Raw genomic sequence first — 21,045 nt, forward strand, 5'->3', positions numbered from 1 at the left:
TGGTTTCTTGTTAGCCATTCAGGTTACATACTCAGCCAGTTAGTGCTGACTTCCAGACTTCCAACGCAATTAGAAACAATGCAGTTTCATGCTCAGAGATTATTTTTGGGCACAGTTAAGTTTTACTCTTTGTATTAACAAAATCAGTTTTACTTCTACCTATGGGATAATTAAAGTATCTCTGAATTTGGACTGAGGGGAAGCTACACTTCCAAGAAAAAAGATGCTGTTTGAAATCTTGATAACTTCCTAGAAAAGACATGTGGAGGCTGGTCACTCTTTGATGGGGTGAGGGGATTCTATTATTTCTTATTCTTTAGTAAAATACTTTTGGAGGTTGCTGTTTACAATGTGACTGCCTTTCCTGGCACGTCACCAAATGGGAAAATAAGATGATGGGAAGGAAGAGGAAAGGCAGGCTTACATTCTTCAGAGCAGGGTGGGGCTTTTCTGTATCTTCAAAATTCTTTATCTGTCCTGAGCACTGACACACAGTGCAGTAAAGTTAATTCACAACTTCCATAGAAGGAAAACATTTTGGATGCTTATGAGATACTTGTGTGGCCACCAGGCCCTCTTTCTTTCTCTCTCTCCCCTACCTTGTCTTTGCTTTCCATTTTTGTCTCACCTTCAACCAATACTCTTCTAGTAAGTAAAGTAAAATGGGAAGCTATGAAAGGAGGAAATTGTTGCTTTAATTCATGATTTCCATTCACATTATTTGCGCTGGGTCATACTGGTGAGCTTTGTATGAAAGATGGTAGTTGAAAGTTTTCATAGACCTTATTTACTCTTGCTAGTTTTTAACACACGTAATTCCTTTAAAATGGTATCCGACTGGTGAAATACGAATAAGATTGTTGGATTGTATCAGTATCAACGTCCTGGTTGTGACATTGTACTATAGTTTTTCAAGATGTTACCATTGGGGGAAACTGAATAAAGGATTCATGGGATCTCTCTGTATTATTTATTACAAGTGCATGTAGATTTACAATTATATTTATAAAACTTTCAATCACATAATTGTTATCACAAAGAATTATATTCCTTATCTCATTTAGGTCTGTTTAGCAAAAGATGACTTTATGCTTAATATGATATAGTACTTCAAAGTATAGACTTTGAGCCTAACATACTTGGCCTTGAATCTTGGCTCTGCCACTTTTTAATTGACCAAGTTACCTAATTTCTCATGGTTTTGTCTCTTTCATTAAATAAATGAGGACAGTAACAGTAGGTACCTCATGGAGTTTTGAGGATTAAATGAGATAGAGCATGTAAAGCACTTTCCCAGTGCTCAACATACAGGAAATACTAGAATATATTAGCCGCTGTGATGATGATGATCATCATCATTACCTCTGTTATTACTTCTGTAATTGGAGCTTTTCATCATCTCTCAGCCTAGATTCTAATTGGCTACAGGATATTTTGGCTTGTCTTTAATAAAGGGCATTTTCAATTTTCACATCATTATATTATTTAAAATAAGTTAAGGGCATTTTTATCATTTGAAACTAAATGATCATAGCTAATGAGCTAATTGGAATTAACAGCAATACATTTGAGATCAAACTGTTCTGGGTACAAAATAAGAGTGCAGAAACAGGCTGAAACTGAACAATATAATATCCATACTCCACTCACCTTCAGTGACAAACCTTTGAAATGTAAAATTATTTTCAGTTGTATACCTCCAGATTTTCTCTAGCCAAAGAATGTGTGTGCACACATGATTTCTCTCTTTTCTATCACTGAAGTCTATGTTATATAATGGAAAAGACACTGGAGGGTGATTGGCAGTCCTGAACCCTAGATCCAGCTCTGTTATACGAAGTGTGACCTCAAGCATGTATCTTTTACCTTGTCTAGCAGCTTGTTTCCCCATGAGTAAATTGTGAGGTTTGAACTGAATTAGTGGTTCTCAAAGAATGGTCCCTGGACCAGCAGCACTAACTAGCTTCACCTGGGAACTTGTTAGAACAGTTACACTCTCAGGTTTCCACCTCAGATCTATTCATTTGGAGGCTCTGAAAGTGAGGTTGAGCAATTTTGTTATAACAAGCACGACAGTTAATTTTGAAGTACACTAAAGCTTGAGAGGCACTGCTCTGGATTAAATTTTAATCTAAATTTTAGATTGTTGGACTCAACCCCCAGAGTTTCTGAGTCATAGATCTGGAGTGTGGAGTCTGATAATTTGCTTTTATAAAGTTCTCAGTTACTGATGCTGCTGGTCAGGTACCACATCTTGAGAACTACTAGGTTAGATAAACTCTAAGCTCCATTTCAACTCTATGATTCCATCATTACCATTGTGTTCACAGTGTCTTCTATCCCCCTCATTATTTACACTTTGTCCCTCAATGTATTGAAACTGCCTCAGCTAATAGCTTTGAAACTTTCTAAAATATCCTACCTTGTAGAGGGAGATGGACAGAAAGGAACTTCCCTAAATTCTTACAACTTATGTTAATATGAAACACCTACAGCTCTTTGGCATTAAAAATGACTATAGATGGTTTACTTATCTCATGTATATAGCTACTTACAAAGGAAATATCTTCAGACAATAAGATTCAATAATTAAGGTCTGATGCCTAATTGCCATTGATCCCCTTATGTTGTCTCAAGATCTGAAGAAGTTGGGGACTCATATAAAAATAAAACTGTGTTTTCATTCTAAGATGCAATTTAATGAATAACACAAAAGATCCTAAATTATATCTTCAAAAGAGGCTTGCAATTCCACTTTTTTTTCTTGGTTTTCTAGATATTTGAGATGGGATAGTGCTCAGTGATGCATGGTATCTGCTAAGAATATGACAAGCCTCTGCCTGCCAAACTGAATTATTTGGTTGGCTCATGTTTTCTCTTTTGAAGTAGAGTTTTGGGTTAAGATCCACTGTTTCTTGTTTAATCAGTAATTGATAATTTTCTAGTACTGAATATGCAAACTATATAGGAAAAAAAAACAAGGATCTAACATTTACTGAGTGCCTATTATATGTCAGTCACTGCGCCACAAGTGTTACTTTGCTTGCCTGTTTAATCCTCACAACAATTGTGTTAAAGTCGTATCTTTAGCTTTGTTTTTCACATGAGAAAATAGACTCAGAAAGGTTAAGTAACTGTTCAAGATCACACAGCCAAGGCAATGGCAGTGTATAGATTTAAGCTCAGATTTGTTTGAGCAAAGCCTTTGTAGGCATAGTAAATTCTGAATAAATATGTGCTGAATGAATGAGTAAAGGACTAACTATATATGACATTATTGTCCTAATGTTGACTTTTAAACAATCAGAGAATTATGAAGTTGAGGAGGCTCTATAGGTCATTATCTAATCAGGGTTTTAGTTACGCATATCCTTTCAAGTGTCTCTAACAACACATGTGTATATAGCCTTTACTTGACCAACTCTAGGGAAATGGTGCACACAACCAACCTCTTTAATCAGAATGCTTGTTAAATAACTCATTATTAGAAAATTCTTTGCATTAAACTTCCCTGAAAGCTCTTAATTTTTTAGCCTAGTTCTGGCCTTTGTAACTGCTCAGACTTAATCTAGTTCTTCTTTTATACATCATTCTTTGAAATATTTGAAGATAACCGTATATCTTCTCTCTTCCAAGCAAAATAGCTCCCATTTTTTCAGCTACTTTTCAAATCCATAACATGTAATAATAACTTAATAAATGTTTGTTAAATGAAAGAAGGAAAGAATACATAAATTTGATACCCAGACATCTCACTTTCTCGTTTCCTTTCTTTGGAGAGTGAGGTGTCTGTGCTGTGCTCTGGGTATACACTGGGACCATATTTCTAGAAGTAAATGAAGTAATTTCCTTTGATATACTCTTGTACTGAACAATAGTCACTCAAAAAATATTATGTTTTATTTTTTGACGTAGAACCATGCCCTCATTTTCGACATCTCAGGTTTGGATCAGGTCACAACAAGCTGGAGTTGAACAGCAAACCTAGTGCTTTGCTTCAGGGTTAAAGGCAAGACCTGGGCACCAGGGGATCAGCTCCAATTTAAGCAAGCTAAGTTTGTACTCTAATGTACAAAACTTGGGCTTACCTCAGCTAAAATGGAAGAAATAGCTGCCCAAAGCTAGTTTCTTTCACGCCCCACTGGCAAGGTAGTAATTGCACAAAGACCTTTTTATTATAAGTTGATTTTCCTGAGAAATGAATTCAGAAAAATACTGTAAAGTGTTTATTTTTTGCTTGCCCTTTATTAACCCACATCTTAGGGCTTTCCCTAGAGAGAAACTGTTGGTAAATGAAACCTCTTAGACCTACACAGAAGCATTTTTGCACTATGTCCCTGGCTGTGAAGGGAACAGGGACAGGACAAGGCAAGTTGGTACTATTTAAACAGGGTCAACAGCCAGTATATGGAATTTTGCCTAAAGAGAAGATTTAGGAATTTAAACGGGGGAAGTGTTTAGAGTTGGTAGAATTATTGGTAAAGGTTTGTATCTTAACTGAGATATAATGCAGCTCTTTTAGGCCAAAGATCCAGTTTGAACTTAACGACTATTTCTCTTAGTACATCCTAATTTTGATCTTTAAATAACAAAAGTCGTATAGTTTAATTTATAAAACTATGCCCTAAAAGCCAGTACAAAACCTTCTTGTGATGCTATTCTGGAATCAGAACAGCATGCATAGAGTAAAGGAAAGAGCTAGGAAATTAAAATGTGATTTTCACAGGCATGATTCTGTCATAGTTCTTATTTTCTTTATATGGAATACAAATACTGATATAGAGTGAAGATTTTCTATTTTGCATTTTTGTGCTCTTTGATACATTTATTGAGGTCAAATGAAATTTGATATAGTAGGATTTATTATGAAATGCTCTCTGAATACAACTCCGTAATTACCGAGCTACATGGTAGTGCATAAAGCTGTAAGACTGCTTAGCCAGACAAGCAATTTATATGTTACATCGAGGTGTGTATGGCAAAGAATATTAGTTTAATTGGGAGCCAAGATGTACTAGCCTTAAATCTGAAGAGCTATATGTTTAACATAATGCACTGAGGCTTTGAAATAAGATACCTAAACTGGGGAGATGCAGCTTCTGGAATATATAACAATTAGACATTACTTTCTGACCAAGGATACTAAATACTATTTTCAGAATAAAGCACAGAATGCAAAGCAGGTGAAAGGGCAAAAACCTTTCAACATTGTACAGTGACAGAAGCAAACTTATTTCTTCTTGTTCTTTGTTTAAAAAGAAGGAGAAAAGTCAAGATAAAAGAAAACCAAGTATATAATTTAGTAGAACCAAGGATGAAGCAAATTCACAATGAAGTTATGTCCTTGGTGTGCTAATGGAATCTGAAAGGGATTTGGTGAGTTTTTCCTGAATTTTCTCAGGGAGCAGATTTGGAATGAGGTTAAAAGTGGGTGGCTGTTTGGGTACCAGCACAACACCAGGAGTGAAAACCAGATACTTCTTGGCATCCGTGTGCTCTGTCTGATCATAGGCTCTCTTCTGTTTAGCAGGTTCAGGGTCACATGCCTCCGCTCATGATCCCAATTTTTCCACATGACCAGCGGACCCTGGCAGCAGCTGCTGCTGCCCAACAGGGATTCCTCTTCCCCCCTGGAATAACATACAAACCAGGTAAGTAGAAAGGGATTGAACATTCTTTGGGGAATGCTGAGATGCACATGTTTTTGCTTAGTAGTCACAACAGACACAGGAGCGTATGAAGGAACTATGAATAAAAAGATCATACAAGCCTGTTTTAAAGTAAACTTAGAATTGTGAAGAGGGCATGTTAATAAACTAATTGGTTGCTAAAAACTTTTACTTTCTCTTCCTCCACTGGAGTTTGTTCTGAATTCACAGATAAAATGATACTTTCCCTCGGGACTACAAATTTTTGTCAGGTCTCTCTCATACCTTTATTGTGAATAATTGTATTTGGTTAAAGATGCTTTTCTCCTCCCGAGAGCTTTTACACTCTGGGAGAGCGGTCACATGCAGTATAAAATGCTGTTACTGTTTATCGTCTGATTTCTCTTGGAAGAAAAGTTAAAACTGGACTGATTTAATTAGCTTACCACTAATAGGTAAAATTCTTTTTGATTTTAGTCTAAATAATGAAGCATTCAGTAATATTTTCTCATTCATCTTTAACCTCAAAAAACAGGTCACGTAACATTGCAGTGAAATATGTTTTGAGATGGTTTAGCAAATGTTATGATTTTTCTTTATTCCTCTGAGTTTACTGGACTCCTGGGGAATTCAATTAGGGGCATAATGGTTTGAAGCTTCTTTCAGAGCATCCTTGTAAACAGGGCTTTAAATGTTTAAAGATATGTTGCCAAAGGAATCCAGTGCAAGAAGATAGTCAAGTAAATAAAAGTCAACCATAATTTCATTTGTGCATTCTTTGTAAGTGACCTCAGCTCAGAAGTAGTGACCTTGTTCTACTCATTAATAACTTCTATGTCAAGTTCTTTTTAACATATTAACCTGATTATACTAACCACCCAATCTGAGTGCAACAAATCTGTGAGCAGCAGTTCTTTGTGTAAGGGGTTTATAAAGTGAACAAAGGCATTCTAATATGCTTAAACAGTAATAAAGTCTAAAGCACTTTACTAAAATTCTCTGCAAGGAAGCTTACTAAATAGCATAAAAACAAACCTGGGGGTTTTAACATCTATTGTAATTGGTTTTTGCCATCAATTACTCTTAAGCATTTGATAGAACACCCTTCCTTGGGAGGAAAGGTAGGATGTCTGTGTCAAAACCCAAATGATTCAAGGATAGAAATGTTGAGGGATTGGCTAATTTAAGGACTGACTAAGAATTCCTCAGATACAAATCAGTCAAATCTAGTATTACCAAAGGTTTTTGGAGACCTGAGTGGAATAAAATTGTGTTATTCAGATTGTTAAAAATTGATTTTTCTGGAGTAAAATTTTTAGAGTAAGCTGTATTCTGTGAAATTAGCATCCATGTTGAGGACAGGATTATATTTTGTCGGAGAGTATCTGTCAGTAAAGTGGTTCAGTCCTTCTCAGATCTCTGTAACTAGTTTCTAACTTTCTTCATCTTGACTATTTTTGTTGGTGTAAACTAAATTTACCTGCTTATCCTAAATCTGAGTTATCATCCCTACGCCAGTCTTGGAAAACTTTTAAATGAATTATATGTGGAAACTCTCTATTAACTTCTGTTTTTAAATATAAAATTCTCCACATTTCAAAATTAGGTTATGGGCCTTATTTTCTACTAGAGATAGGCATCAACATAGTTAACATGTTACTTACCTAATTTTGTTAAGACAATAATGTTGTTTTCCATGGGGAAAGATAATGTTTTTCATTATATAGTCAGTGAAGCTGGACCAGTTTTTAAAAAGTCTTTTCACACAGTATCAATGAGATTGAAGTGTGTAACTAAAAAGAATATAGAAATATAGAATATAGATATTGTGCAGCAGTAAATTACTCCACTGAACAGCATATGTGCAGCATGGAGTAGTGTCTTGGGGTAGCAAAGCTGTATTTGATTGTGTTGGCTAAAACCTGTTGGTTAGGACTGGAAGTGGATTTAAGACACGTAGGATGATTTTTAATCACAAGCAAGGCTGGTTAAAAAAGGTATTATCTGGTGACCCCTAAGGTACGCCAGATAATTTTAACTAGAACTCTTAAGTTCTTAAATGCCTTAGCTAATCTAGGTTTCCTTGTATATAAAAATTAAAATGGATTAAAATTATATATTTATACACTACTAGTAGAGACATTACATCCTTAGGGGATTTAATCTATGCAGTGTTCTTGTCATTCACATGAATTGGGGGAGGACTGGATAAGGAATTGACTGGAGTCTGGATAAGGAAAACCTTTTTTGCCCCAAACTGAGCTATGAAAATTTCACTTGAAGTACATGTAAGACAATGACTAAATGTATAAAGGAGCAGCTTTGTCACATATGAAAGCCTTGAAATAATGGAGTATAGAGTTATAGTTTGGTTCTCTAAGCAAGAAGAAGAGCAAGTGCTACCTTGGTCTTTATAAATCACAAAATAAATGGCTCTCTTTTTGCTCTTTTTTCACATTCCCATAACCTGAAATGATTCCATAGTGTTTGTGCCTCCAGCTGATTGCATAGTGGTCTTCCCTTCCAGAAAGCACTTCGAGGTTCACTGTTAAAGTTGGCTGTTTCTGATTCCATATTAGTACATTCTAAACAAATATATTTAGGGCTATTGACCTTCTCTGCTTCAGATAATTCGACGCATTTTTCTGGGCATTTCAGGGTCCCTGTGTGTAGTGAACACTAAGTGAGCTCTCCCACCCTGGTGGGTTGCTGGGGAGGCACGTTGCCTACAGGGATTGTGCAGTTTCGGGGTAACATCTATCAGAATGATCTCTGTAGAAATTCTTTTATTGAGTTTTAAATCCCCAATTAAAAACTTTTTTTTCTTGCTGGCTTTCTAATTAGAGACATCTTTTTAGAAAGGAACTCATCAGGGCCCCGAATGTAAACCACAGAATTCTGATTGCTTTGCTCTTTCATGTCATGATGCTGAGAAACAGAGCTGTCCAGAGTAGAATAAATACAATTGAGCATCTATGTTTGAGAAAATTGAAAGATTAAGCCCCTTTTGTAGCTGCCAATGTGTATATCAGGTCAAGATTGAACTGATTATAAAATAAAAACCCTGGATAGCCTCCTTCATGTGCCAGAGATGATGCATCTGACCCCTGGACTTTGTATAGTTGGGATTTTTTTAATGATTGCTGCTGAAGCAGCACCCTTGAAGTTTCCCAGGAGATCCTCAGAGTAGGATCTCTGCCTGTCCCTGACTCTTCCACTCACTTATTAGTTATTATATGGTAAGAGCTAAAGTTTATTAAACAGTCACATTGTGCCAAACGCTCTGTTCAATATTTTATATGGATTATTTTATTTAATTCTTACTGGAACATGTCACTTAACCTTGACTGAGCCTTATGTTTTTGTTATCTAAAAAAACGTATGTCTCCTGCTCAGTGTGAATGTAAAGATTAAATTTGTTAAAATATATGAAAATTCTTTGAAAATTCTAAAGCACTACATTTGGGGATAAAGTCTGACCATGAAACTGAGTAAATTTAATTACATTAATATTTATCCTTATCCATTAGAAATATGGTCCGAAAACTGAGTTGACTGATATACTGCCTCTGCCTGATGACTAAAAGCATTTTTATTTTATGAGTATACCTAATGCTTCTTTAAGAAAAAAATGAGGTAAAATACACATAACATAATATTTATTATTTTAACCATTTGTAAATGTATAATCCAGTGGCATTAATATATTTGCAATTTTGTGTAACCATCACCATTACATGTATCCCAAAATTTTAATCACCTCTAACAAAAATTCTGTGGCCATTAAAAAATAACTCTCCCCATTCCCCTACCCCTAAACCCTATTAACCTCTATTCCACTATCTTTCTTTATGAATTTGCCTGTTCTAGTTACTTCATATAAATGGAATCATACAATATTTATCCCTCTGTGTCTGGCTTATTTCACTAAGCATAATGTTTTCAAGGTCCATCCGTACTATAGCATATATCAAAAGTCCATACTTTTTTATGGCTGAATAGTATCCCATTGTGTATATATATATCTATGTCTGTGCCTGTATATTTGTTTGCTTACCCATTCATCTGTTGTTGGACACTTGAGTTGTTTCCACTTTTTGGCTGTTGTGAATGATGTTGCTGTGAACATTGATATACAAATAATCTGTGTCCCTGCTTCCAGTTCTTCTAGATACATATGTAAGAGTAGAATTGTTGGGTCATATGGTAGTCCTATGTTTAACCTTTTGAGAAACTACCAAACTATTTTCCACGGGGGCTGCACCTTTTACATTCCTACCAGCAATGCAAGAGCATTCCAATTTCTTCATATCCTCATTGATAATTGTTATTCTCTATATTTAAAAAAAAGTTATAACCATTTTGGTAGATGTGGTAGATGTGAAGTAGTATCTCATTGTGGTTTTGGTTTTGATTTCCCTAATGATTAATGATTTTTGAACATCTTTTCATGTGGTTATTGGAAATTTGTTTATCTTCCTTAGAAATATGTTTAAGTACTTTGCCTATTTTTGAATTGAGTTGTTTTTTTAAACTTAATGAATTCCAAGAGTTCCTGTGTATTCTAGATATTAATCCTTTATCAGATTTATGGTTTGCAAGTATTTTCTCTCATTTTGCAGGCTGTCTTTTCACTTACTTGATAGCATCCTTTGATGCACAGAAGTTTTTAATTTTGATGAAGTCTGATTTATCTATTTTTTTCTTTTGTTGCCTGTGCTTTTGCTGTCATATCCATGAAATCATTGCCAAATCCAAAGATTTACTCCTATGTTTTCTTCTAAGAGTTTTATAGTTTTAGTACTTAAGTTTAGGTCTTTGATCCATTCAAGCTCATTTTATATATGGTATAAAGTAAGAGTCCAACTTTATTTCTTTGCATGAGGATAACCAGTTTTTCAAGTAGCATTTGTTGAAAAGATGTCTTTTCCCCATTGAATAGTCTTAGCACCATTGTCAAAAATCAATTAACCATCTATGTAACAGTTTATTTCTGGGCTCTCTATTCTGTTTTATTAGTCTGTATATCTGTTCTTGTGCTAGTATCATACTGTTTTACTTACGCTGGCTTTGTAGTAAATCTGGAAGTCAGGAAGAGTGAGTCTTCCAACTTTATTTTTCTTTTTCAAGATTGCTTTGGCTACTGGGGCCATGTAATTCCATATAAATTTGAGGATTGACTTCCATTTCTGTGAGAAAGGTTGTTGGAAGTTTGGTAGAGATTTCCCTAACTCAGTAGATTGCTTTGTTGATCTTAACAATGTTAAGTCTTCCTGTCCATGAACATGGATGCCTTTCTATTTATTTAGGTCTTTTAAAATTTCTTTCAGAAATGTATTATAGTTTTCAGTGTACACATCTTTTGCCACTTTGGTTAGGTTTATTCCTAAGTATTTGATTCTTTTAGATGCTATTGTAAATAGCATTGCTTTCTTACTTTCCTTTTGAATTGTTCACTGCTGGGGTATAGAAACACAAGTGATTTTTGTTTGTTACTCTTATACTCTAAAACATTGCTAAATTTGTTTATTAGCTCTAGTAGCTTTCCTATGGATTCTTTGGGATTTTCTACACATAGGACCATGTCACATGCAAATACATATAGTTTTACCTATTTTTTACCAACTTGGATGTCTTTTGTTTGTTGGTTTCTTTTTCCTTCCCTCCTTCATTCCTTCCTTTCTTGTCTAAAAGTGCTAGCTAGAACTTCCAGTACAATGTTGTGTAGCAGTAGTGAAAGTGGGCGCAATTGTCCCTGATGTTAGGGGAAAAGCTTTCAATCTTCTACCATTGAGTGTGATGTTAGCTGTGAATTTTTAACAATTATCCTTTATCATTTTGATGAACTTTCCCTCTATTCCTACTTTTCTGAGAATTTTTATTATGTAAAGGTGTTGGATTTTGTCAAATGACATTTCTGCATCACTTGAGATGATCATGTGGGTTTTTCCCCATTGTTTTCTTAATGCTATGTATTACATTGATTTTTTTTTTTTAAGGTTGAACCACCCTTGCATTCCTGAAATAAGTCCTACTTTGTCATGGTGAATAATCCTTTTGATATGCTGTTGGATTCAACATGCTAATATTTTATTGAAGATTTTAACATTCACAAAGGATATTAGTCATTAATTTTCTTTTCCTGTGATGTCTTTATCAGGCTTTGGTGTCAAGGTAATGTGGGACTCATTACCTCATAGTTAGGAAGTGTTTCCTCTTTAATTTTTTTTGAAGATTTTGGAAGGATTAATGTTAATTTTTCTTAAATGTTTAGTAGAATTTACTGGTTTAGCCATCTAGTCCAGGACTTTTCTTTATTGGGAGGTTTTTGATTACTGATCCAATCTCTTTATTTGTTATAGGTTTGTTGATGTTATCTGTTTCTCCTTGAGTCAGTTTAGGCAATTTTTGTGATTCAAGGAATATATCCGTTTCTTCTAGACTGTCTAATTTGTTGGTGTACAATTACTACTTAATACTTCTTTTTTGTTTCTGTTAGTGTTTATTGAGCACCATTTATTTGCTGATATGTATATTTGTGTATAAATATATGTATACATATATAAATATATATATTCTCATTTAATTTTTATAACAACTCTAAGATATAAGTGGCATTATATATTTGTTAAAAGAAAAAAGAAACTAAAATTCAAAGAAGTTAATTAACTTTCCAAGCTTTCCCATCTAAAAATTAGCAGAGATAGAATTCAGACTAAAGGTTTGAATATTTGATATTTTATACTCTTGCAGACATGATCTAAGTTTGAATATATAAAGAAAAGTCTAATTTATTTGTATGTGTATGTAAAAAATATGATTTATATGTATGGGGTTATCCAAATGACATCTTGTGAAGCTAGCACTAGCCATTTCCAACTCTTCTAGAAAATTTAAAGCAGAGGCATTTAACCACCACTGCTGAAAGACTTGGTTAATTAAGTCTATCTACTTGAAATTAAAGCATTTCTGAGGTTCTTGAGATTAGTATTCTCATTTTTTAAATAAGTGTTGAGGTCCAAGTAGAAAATATATAAGGTCACCTATATAAACTAACCTAGTTTTATGAAGATTTAGATTATTTTAACTGTGCCCTTCTTCATATATGAAGGCTATTTCATTGGTTAGCTATCATTAATACTTGAACTTTGAGTTGTTATTTTAAGTTAATTTCTAGAATGGGGATAGCTTTATATGATTTCATCATACTCATTTAGTTGCTACTGTAATAAATTCCACAATTTTCATATGATTGGCCAAGAGTCTGGATGCATCTATGAAATAAGTGAAGAAATTAAGATTGATCCTTGATTCTTAGCTTCTTTAAAGGTGTGAAAAACAATGCAGATGCTCTTAGAAAAAGTCCTGAGATCAATACTCTTCTCATCATTGACCTATTCATTGATGAATACAGGAGAAATTTAGCAGGAGAGAGAAAAGCAAGGTGATCACAGCAATATATATTATGATCCATGCCAATTTTTTTTGTCCACTTGTTCTCAAAACAAATTAAAGTTTTTGTCTTATTTTTAGGATTCTAAATCTGTTACCCATTGCCTGCTAACTTCTGCTGCAATGTGATATCTCACAAAGATAAAATCAGATTGATTGTGGCAGTCCCTCAGAATTAAGAAGAGTTATAATATTTTGCTATTCTGAATACATGCATTCAGGCAAGATGCAATGTGACATGTCCAAGTCTGTATTGGTGGTTGTGATTGAAATATTTCCATATTGTGGCAAGAATAATGGTAGCTCATAAAAGTGGGGTCTCTCTATAAGTTTGGCAACTCATATAACTTACCATCATCCTGTGATACCACCACACAATAATCTGTGAGACTAGGGATGTGTAGTATATTTTTTCTTCTTTTTTTTTGAGGGTGGAAAATGAAGTATGAGACTTTGAGCCAGTCATTGAAGAATCTTTGAGTCCTGTCTCCTAGTTTAATATATTTTTCTTCTCTGTTCCTCCCAACTTCTCTAGATTTCCTCATAGGTTAATATCTGAAGTTAGTATCTCAGAAGACTACAACCATCCCAGTCCCTTGTCTTTCTGAAAAATCAAATTAAATGGACAGAATTTTACCCATGGAATTTTTGACTTTTTAATAAAAGTGATATTTATATCTGAATTACACAAACTAGAAGTATTCTTGTAGGAGGTAGCCTGAGTTTAAATGGGTACTGAGTTCGTGATACAAGCTCCTCCTTCTCCTGTGTTCCTAAGAAGTTTCGGCTTCATTTCAGTTACTCTGAAAATTAAAAAGCGTACTTTCTCTCATTCAGAAACACTTTCTGTGGAGCTGCTTTGATTCCAAAAGACTGTTGCTTATTGTGGCAAGTGAAACTAATGGTCAGGCAAAATTTCCATAGATTTTAAATCCTGGTTTTTACTTGTTTTGTAATCTTCGGGTAAAAATTTTCATTTCAAAAACCTTGAAGCCTGGGAAGATGGATTTATGGAATGGGCATTATTTCCCAAATTGGCTTTTGGAGGTTGTCTTCTTATATTAGAGGTAGCAAGGGCCAGATTACAGTGGTGCCTAAAGCCAACCTGTTCTAACAGGCTTCATTTTCCTTTGTACAAATTTAAAAAGAATGGGTCCTCACGCAAGCATTTCAAATCCAGAGACAAATTTGAAAAAAATTGCTACAACATGTTGACTGATTCATTGCCAAGTCAGCCACTGAGAACTTTTTCTTGATCGACTCTTACGGAGGAGACAATTAAAGGGGAAGGGGGAGGACGTAACTTAAAAAACAAAACAAAACAAAACAAAACTCCACAATACTCTAAATCCCTCTCCCTCTTACATCTTCTCTTCTGCTTTTATTTTTCACCCATATCTTCTCCTTCTCTGGCCTTTTCCTTTTTCTTTCTCTCTTCTGATCATTCTCTGTGATATACTCTGTTGCTCTAATGTATTCATTTTTACTTTTGGTATTGATACAATGATATGTTCTGGATAAATAGCTTTCCAAAGATTATATTCAGATATACAGATTCAAACCAGCAGAAAGGTTAAAAACATTTTAAAAATATGCTTGTCAGCAGTGGAAAGAAAGCTGTTTGTAGCCAGCAGGTGAGCTGGAGAGTACTACAGGGTGTGGTAGAGATAGTAATAAATTAGCTGGCAAGCCAAAAACTATAAAAAAAAAATCAGCTATTTCATAGCATAGAAGCATGACAGCTATGAAAAAAGGAGTGCCCCAGGGAATTCTTTTAGAGTTTGATTTTTTTAAAATATGTTTGACATGAAAAATGTTTTAGTACAAATAAAGCAACTGGTATTAAACCTACAGGGAGGGGGGTTATGGTTTGGAGTTAGTATGAATAATGCATGATATTTAAAGAAAGAACAACTCTAAAATGTTTTGGGAGGCAGTCCATGTTGCTGGTTGGAATGGTGATTTTTTCCTCTATTTTTGAAGCATCATTAATTCAACATCGCTTTGTGAGTTTTTTTAACCTGATAAGATATCAACCAAAGAAATACTGTTTGACTTAGATTAGGGTATTCTTTCTTCAGATAATTTAGTTTAAATATCAAGAAGATCACTAGAATTATTTAAGCATAAAGCGACAGTCATTTACTATAAAAAATAATTTGGCCTAGTTATCTTTTTTAAAAAGCTCATGTAGCACTGCAAACCAAAATCAACCTCATAGAAGGGGAAAAACAAGATCAGATATTTTGAACATTACTCCATAGGAGACCAGCACAATATAGTGTGAGTGAATGCATTGTAGCCGCGCTCCATATGCAATCAGAAGCCAATTGTTACTGGACTGTGTACAAGCACACACTGTGCTCAATGGTCTGATGAGGTATTATGGATATGATGCAAAGGGGCTGTGTAGATTAGAAGCTAACAATTTGTTAAAAGTGAAAGCAACTTAACATTTACATTGGGCTAGCTGAGTAGCACTTCATGTGGCAAACAGGATGAATGCCAAGGAACCAGGGTCACCAGGAAGGTTCCAGGTATTAGTGTCCATGCAGAAAAAGAGGTTTTATTGATTTCTAGTTGACTGCCTTTATTACTGTGATTATTTCTACATTTTTCATTATTATATTCAGCTTTTAGTGTGGAAAAGTTCATGCAAAACAGCATGATTATTATAAATGTCAAAAATGTGTGGAGGAACAGCCTATTAAAATATAGCCTAGAGATAGTCTATAACACTGACTTTAAATAAAGTAGCTGAAGCCAAAGTGATACTCCGTTAAATCACTGATATTGTGTAATTTATCCACAAGTATTAATTTCGATTTCAGTTACCACTATCACAATACATTCCTCATAACTTTCTCTTGGTTCTTCAGATTGCTCGTGGCACACACAGCCTGTGTTTTTAGGTCACAGAAGGTACTTCAGCCCCCTTGTTTGGGGGTGATCTGGAGTCAGAAACATATTAAGACATTGATCGCTGCTGAGCCATGCTCAGTTTCAACCAGACTTTCAATGCATATATCACATATAAAATGTGTGGCTGTTTAATCAAATCATCATTAAAAAAAAAAGATAAGTGCCTAGTGAGTGTGCATGATTCTGTACTAGGTTCCATGAGAAGTTAGTGCAAAAAAACACGGTTTCCACTCTATTTGGGATACCAGGCGTTTCACAGAATGTTGGCAGATAAGATTAGCTTCTCTCTTACCCCTATCAAATTAAAGAGGTGGCATTTAAATTTTTTTCCTCTGTTTTTTATAAAATAAAGGTTAGGTTTATGGACAGTCAATAGCTCTTAATCTTTTTTTGGACTGTAATACTCTGCCTTGCCTACCAGGCCAAAACTTTTTGTTGTTTTAATATAAAAGCCTTAATGCTTTCTCAGTGAACTGAATGTCAGCCTGGCTTTAAGATATTTTTTCACTCTTAAAAAAATGATGTATTACAAGATTTGTAATGGAGTGAACATGCTCAAATTGCACATTTAATTTTTTTAACATCACATTCATGTTTTGCCAGTTTGCCTACCAGCTATCTGTTAACAAAAAGTTCCAAGGCAGCACTGCAAGTCTGTGCCCAACTAAGCCTTTTGTTTCTGCAGATGTTTGGGCTTAGAGCAATGTTGTAAAGCTCAGGCAATCCAAGGACCATGTTTGTACTTGTCTGCTGCGATTCCCTGTGCATTGTCTAAACCTGTATGCATTGTTCTTTCCGACAGGTGATAACTACCCCGTACAGTTCATTCCGTCAACAATGGCAGCTGCTGCTGCTTCTGGACTCAGCCCTTTACAGCTCCAGGTAAGTGCCAGAAGAAAAAAATGTGGGATATGAGCCAGTACTTTAGTGGAAAACTGCTAACCAGCTGTATGCTAAATAATGGCCTGAATGTTAAATAATTTTTTAAGCATAGCCTAGAAGGATTAACACCTTATATACTTACCATACTGCAAATAGAAGAGAAAACTGTCAGTTTCAATATTTTTAAAGGAAAAATGACATTATGACTTAGTACTATATACTGTCTACTGGGTGAGTTAATGGCTTTACAATTTTTTTATGGCTAGTTGTTATTGGGTATCTTAGCTTTTTCCTTATCAATTCTTCATCCATGTCTCCATTTATGTCCAGATTAGCTCTTACACATAAGCATCAAAACAGAAAACAATGTTGGATATTTTCCTTCTTGTAGCTTATAGAATAGGGGGTTGTTATTACCAAATTAACTATTTGGTAAAATGTAAACACACTGCTCCTGATTATGTGTATCCTCATCTCCATCCTCATCCTCATGCCAGGTCAAAAGTCTGGGTATGGTGTCTGACCAAGTTCTGGATTCGTGTTCTTTACCTATAAAGCTAAGCTTGCAGAGAAGGTGTTTTGGAAGCTAATGTAAAAAAGTCATTTGCACCTTATCTTCTTCACAGTAAAACGGGGGCTAATAATAAGACTGGGTGATCTTTCTACCCTTCTAACACTGCCATCTTAATGGAAAATTGACTTGAAATATGAGTGTATATTTTAACAAAAACAAAAAGATAATATGATTAAAGTAATGGTTAAACCTTCAGTATTTGAGCATTTAGAAAATATATGATAATAAATTTCAATACAGTGGAAAGTTTAAAGATGGGTTTTTATTCTTATAATTTACTGTGATTATTTTGAATGTTTCTTAAATGATCTAGGGAATAGCACATAACTAGGCATTTTTACTTCTTCTTTGCTATTCCCTGTGTGATTTGAACATAAAACATGTACAAATATTTTACCATGAAAAAGCATCATTTTGAGCATTCTCAATTGAGTCTACAAATAAATAATTTTTGCAATATTTGGAGAAATTTTTGTCATAAGCCTCATCTAGAAAGTCTTGAAGATGTTATCCATTATGGACTGACTAGTAGAGTTGGATATTTTGCCTAATAGAAGCAGTGCCCTACCTCTCTTCCAAACCTTCACCTTCTCCACTACTAACACTGGAATTTACTGCAGTAGGTAAAAATCTAAAAAGAAACCTCACTCATAGTCAACCTAACCTATTTCTCCTTTTTCCATAGCTATGCTATTGAGTGTCAAGATTCTTGAGTCAGAGGCAGAAATAAGACACTAGTACCATTATTTTATCCTATAACCAAGTTTCTATGAGAGTGTCTGGGTCCTAAACCTACCTTCAATTCCTTGGTGTGGTCAATACCCTGGATTTAGAAATGTGTGTTCTGTTTCATGAGTTCTGACAGTATGTTTTGTCTTTTTTTTTTTTCTGAATATGCTACTAAACAGAAGGGTCATGTCTCCCACCCACAAATTAACCCAAGGCTAAAGGGCCTAAGTGACCGTTTTGGCAGGAGTTTGGACACCTTTGAACATGGTGGTGGCCACTCTTACAACCACAAACAGATTGAGGTATGAATGCTTCCATTGGTGCTTCATTGGGTGGGGGACTGGATTGTTCAGTCATATTCTTGGCTTTTTTAAAAAGTGGCAAACACTCAACCTAAACACTAATGTGCAGTCTTTCCCTTTTTCTCATTCCTAAGGAGGCTCATTTTTGCTGCTCCTTTTCTTTCAGAGAAAAAGGCAAATCCCAAACCAACGCCCCTGAATTAGGTTGTTTATTGCTATATATTTAGGCAAATTCTCTACATTGTAAGTGTTGTCAAAACCATCTTTATTTCCCTTACTCTTTTTTATGTATAGTGCTGCATAGTATTTAAAAAACACTTAAACATTAAAGAAAAATCTCATTTGACCATATAAAAACCCTGTAGAGTTGATAAAATATAATTCTACTTTTGTAGAGAAAACAACAAAGGCTCAGAGAGGTCAATTATTTAACCAAGGCTATAAAATATACTTAATGAGTCAGAATTGTCACTCAGGATGTCTAAATCTACCTAATTCAGGCTTCCTAATTTAGTTTTCTCTGGCTGAAGTGGGGATGAGTGCCTGGGCCTGACTGTTTGCTTTTTGCCCCATAAACTTCTATAGTATCCTTTACATATTTACCTTCCAATAAAGCTCTTTGTTATTTTTGTGGGATATTCTTACTACATGGGAGAAGATGGCTCACATGGCTCTTTTGAAAACCAAGCCCTTTTCTGTTATAGGGCCCCAATCTTACTCTCTCCAGTATCAAGCTTAGTTCTTCTCCTGAATCATTAGAGTAGCTCTCTGGGACTGTCAGATCCTGGCAAGTTGCCAGCTATCTGGAATCACCAAAAAAAATGGAGACAGGTTACCTCACACTGAAACAAACTTTAACTTTCTGAGTTAGATGTAATACTAAATGTTATGTTCTAACCTTGGATGGGAAACTCAAAACAAGAAAGTAATTCCGTCTAGCAAAGTTGTATATTCAGCTCCTGTTGGCTCTGCCAGTTCCTATGTATTAAACACTATGTAATCACTAAGGTGTCTCTTTGACATTATCTTCTCTGCTTGCTTTTGAATCTGCATTTTTGGAAAATGATACAGAAAGCTCACTTCTAAGGATAAGGAAGATGACAAGATCAAAGGCCACCTTAGAAGTAGCCTAAGGAAGAGTTCAGAATTGTTGCCTGCCTTCCTCTTTCCCTTTCCCTTTCCCTTTGATATGAGAAGCATATTGGGGGATCCCCCCAGACATGACAAGGCATATACTGTTAGAGTATCTGTTGTCTTCTCTACCGCCAGAAGGGAGTTCTTCTCTAATGCTTTCTTTTGGCCGTAGAGAAGGTGGCGTATTTCTGGACATTCTGAAAATCTACTATGCTTAGGATTGCTCAACAGAGACATAACTGGACATTAGGAAAAAGCCTTTCCATGTGATGACAGTTAGCAAGCTTACTTACTCAGGATAGTTTGTTGGAAGAATGTGAAAGCAGGTGGCCTTGGCTCAAATTCAAAACTTCCTCTCCTCTTTGACTTTTATTTTCTCTAGAGGTATTAAGTTCCATCCCATCAACCTTCCCTTAGCCAATTTTCTACCCAATCTCTTCTTTTACTGATTTTCCACTTAGGTTGACTTCTCCCCGTGCCACCGTCACAGACCCCTGATGCTATCAAATCTGGCTTCTGTTGGGTTTCTGGAACGTGAAGTCATATATGTGAGTGCCAGATCTGTGTAGTGCTGTAGGAGCGCCGATCCAGGAGCACAACATATGCCACATGTCTGTCACTTTAATTAGGCTAAATACAGAACCTGTGAAGGCGGGGGCCCTCACAGCTTTGCAGTTTAAGTTTGAGCTGGTTTGAGAGTTTCCTAGGTTTTTGTTTATTCTTGCACTGTTCTCTGGCTTTCACTTTTTGGACTTTTTCCCTGCATGTCAGAAAAACTTTGCTCTGTTTGCTTGTATGGTACACTACTTAGAAAAGATTGACCTTGTTTGAAAGGCAAGTTTCTCGAATGTTCCTGGTATATGTTTATTGGAATTTCTATGAACAACACAGTAGACACCCATATCTAAGCTGCTGCAGACCCTAACATTTTAAATCTTGAGCAAAAGTAGGGAGAAAATTTAATAATACCTTGCTTTATTGATTTTAAAGTCTACTTTCTTTTCTAGCTAGGATATTCTCTACACCTTTGACAGGCTAAAATGTCACAGCTCTGTAAACAATTATGATCATGATAAATTGTGGATACTAAGCAAGCATTACAACATTGCAGTTACAGTTATACTCTGGAAGCCTGGAATTTTGCTATCAATTAGAAAAAAGATATTTAAAGTGGAAAGATCTTCCTTCCATTAGTCCAGTTCTTTTTATTTCTTTTCTTTTTTTTTGTTTATGTCTCCTGTATTATTACCCAGGAACTTTATTGTTTTGCTTCTCAGATTTAAAACTATAATCTCCTAGAATTAATTTTTTTATCGAAGTATTGTTGATTTACAATATTGTGTTAGTTTCAGAGGTACAGCAAAGTGATTCACTTATATATATATTTTTTCAGGTTATTTTC

At 35.1% G+C, this 21,045-nt stretch overlaps 1 protein-coding gene across 16 annotated transcripts in view; it reads left to right on the plus strand.

Moving 5' to 3' along the window:
- SOX6 (SRY-box transcription factor 6) overlaps positions 1 to 21,045 on the plus strand; it is a 556,086-nt gene that overhangs the window by 427,841 nt on the left and 107,200 nt on the right. For 8 of the 16 annotated variants that reach the window (XM_064492548.1, XM_031459958.2, XM_064492549.1 and 5 more), the window contains 3 exons: positions 5,528 to 5,651; positions 16,825 to 16,904; positions 18,387 to 18,509. In XM_064492548.1, coding sequence (XP_064348618.1) covers positions 5,528 to 5,651; positions 16,825 to 16,904; positions 18,387 to 18,509 — 327 coding nt within the window. The remainder of the gene's footprint in view (positions 1 to 5,527; positions 5,652 to 16,824; positions 16,905 to 18,386; positions 18,510 to 21,045) is intronic. The other 8 variants (XM_031459951.2, XM_010977227.3, XM_031459967.2 and 5 more) reach the window with 3 other exon arrangements.

The sequence above is a fragment of the Camelus dromedarius genome, chromosome 12 (assembly GCF_036321535.1).
Source record: "Camelus dromedarius isolate mCamDro1 chromosome 12, mCamDro1.pat, whole genome shotgun sequence".
Lineage (NCBI taxonomy): Eukaryota > Metazoa > Chordata > Mammalia > Artiodactyla > Camelidae > Camelus > Camelus dromedarius.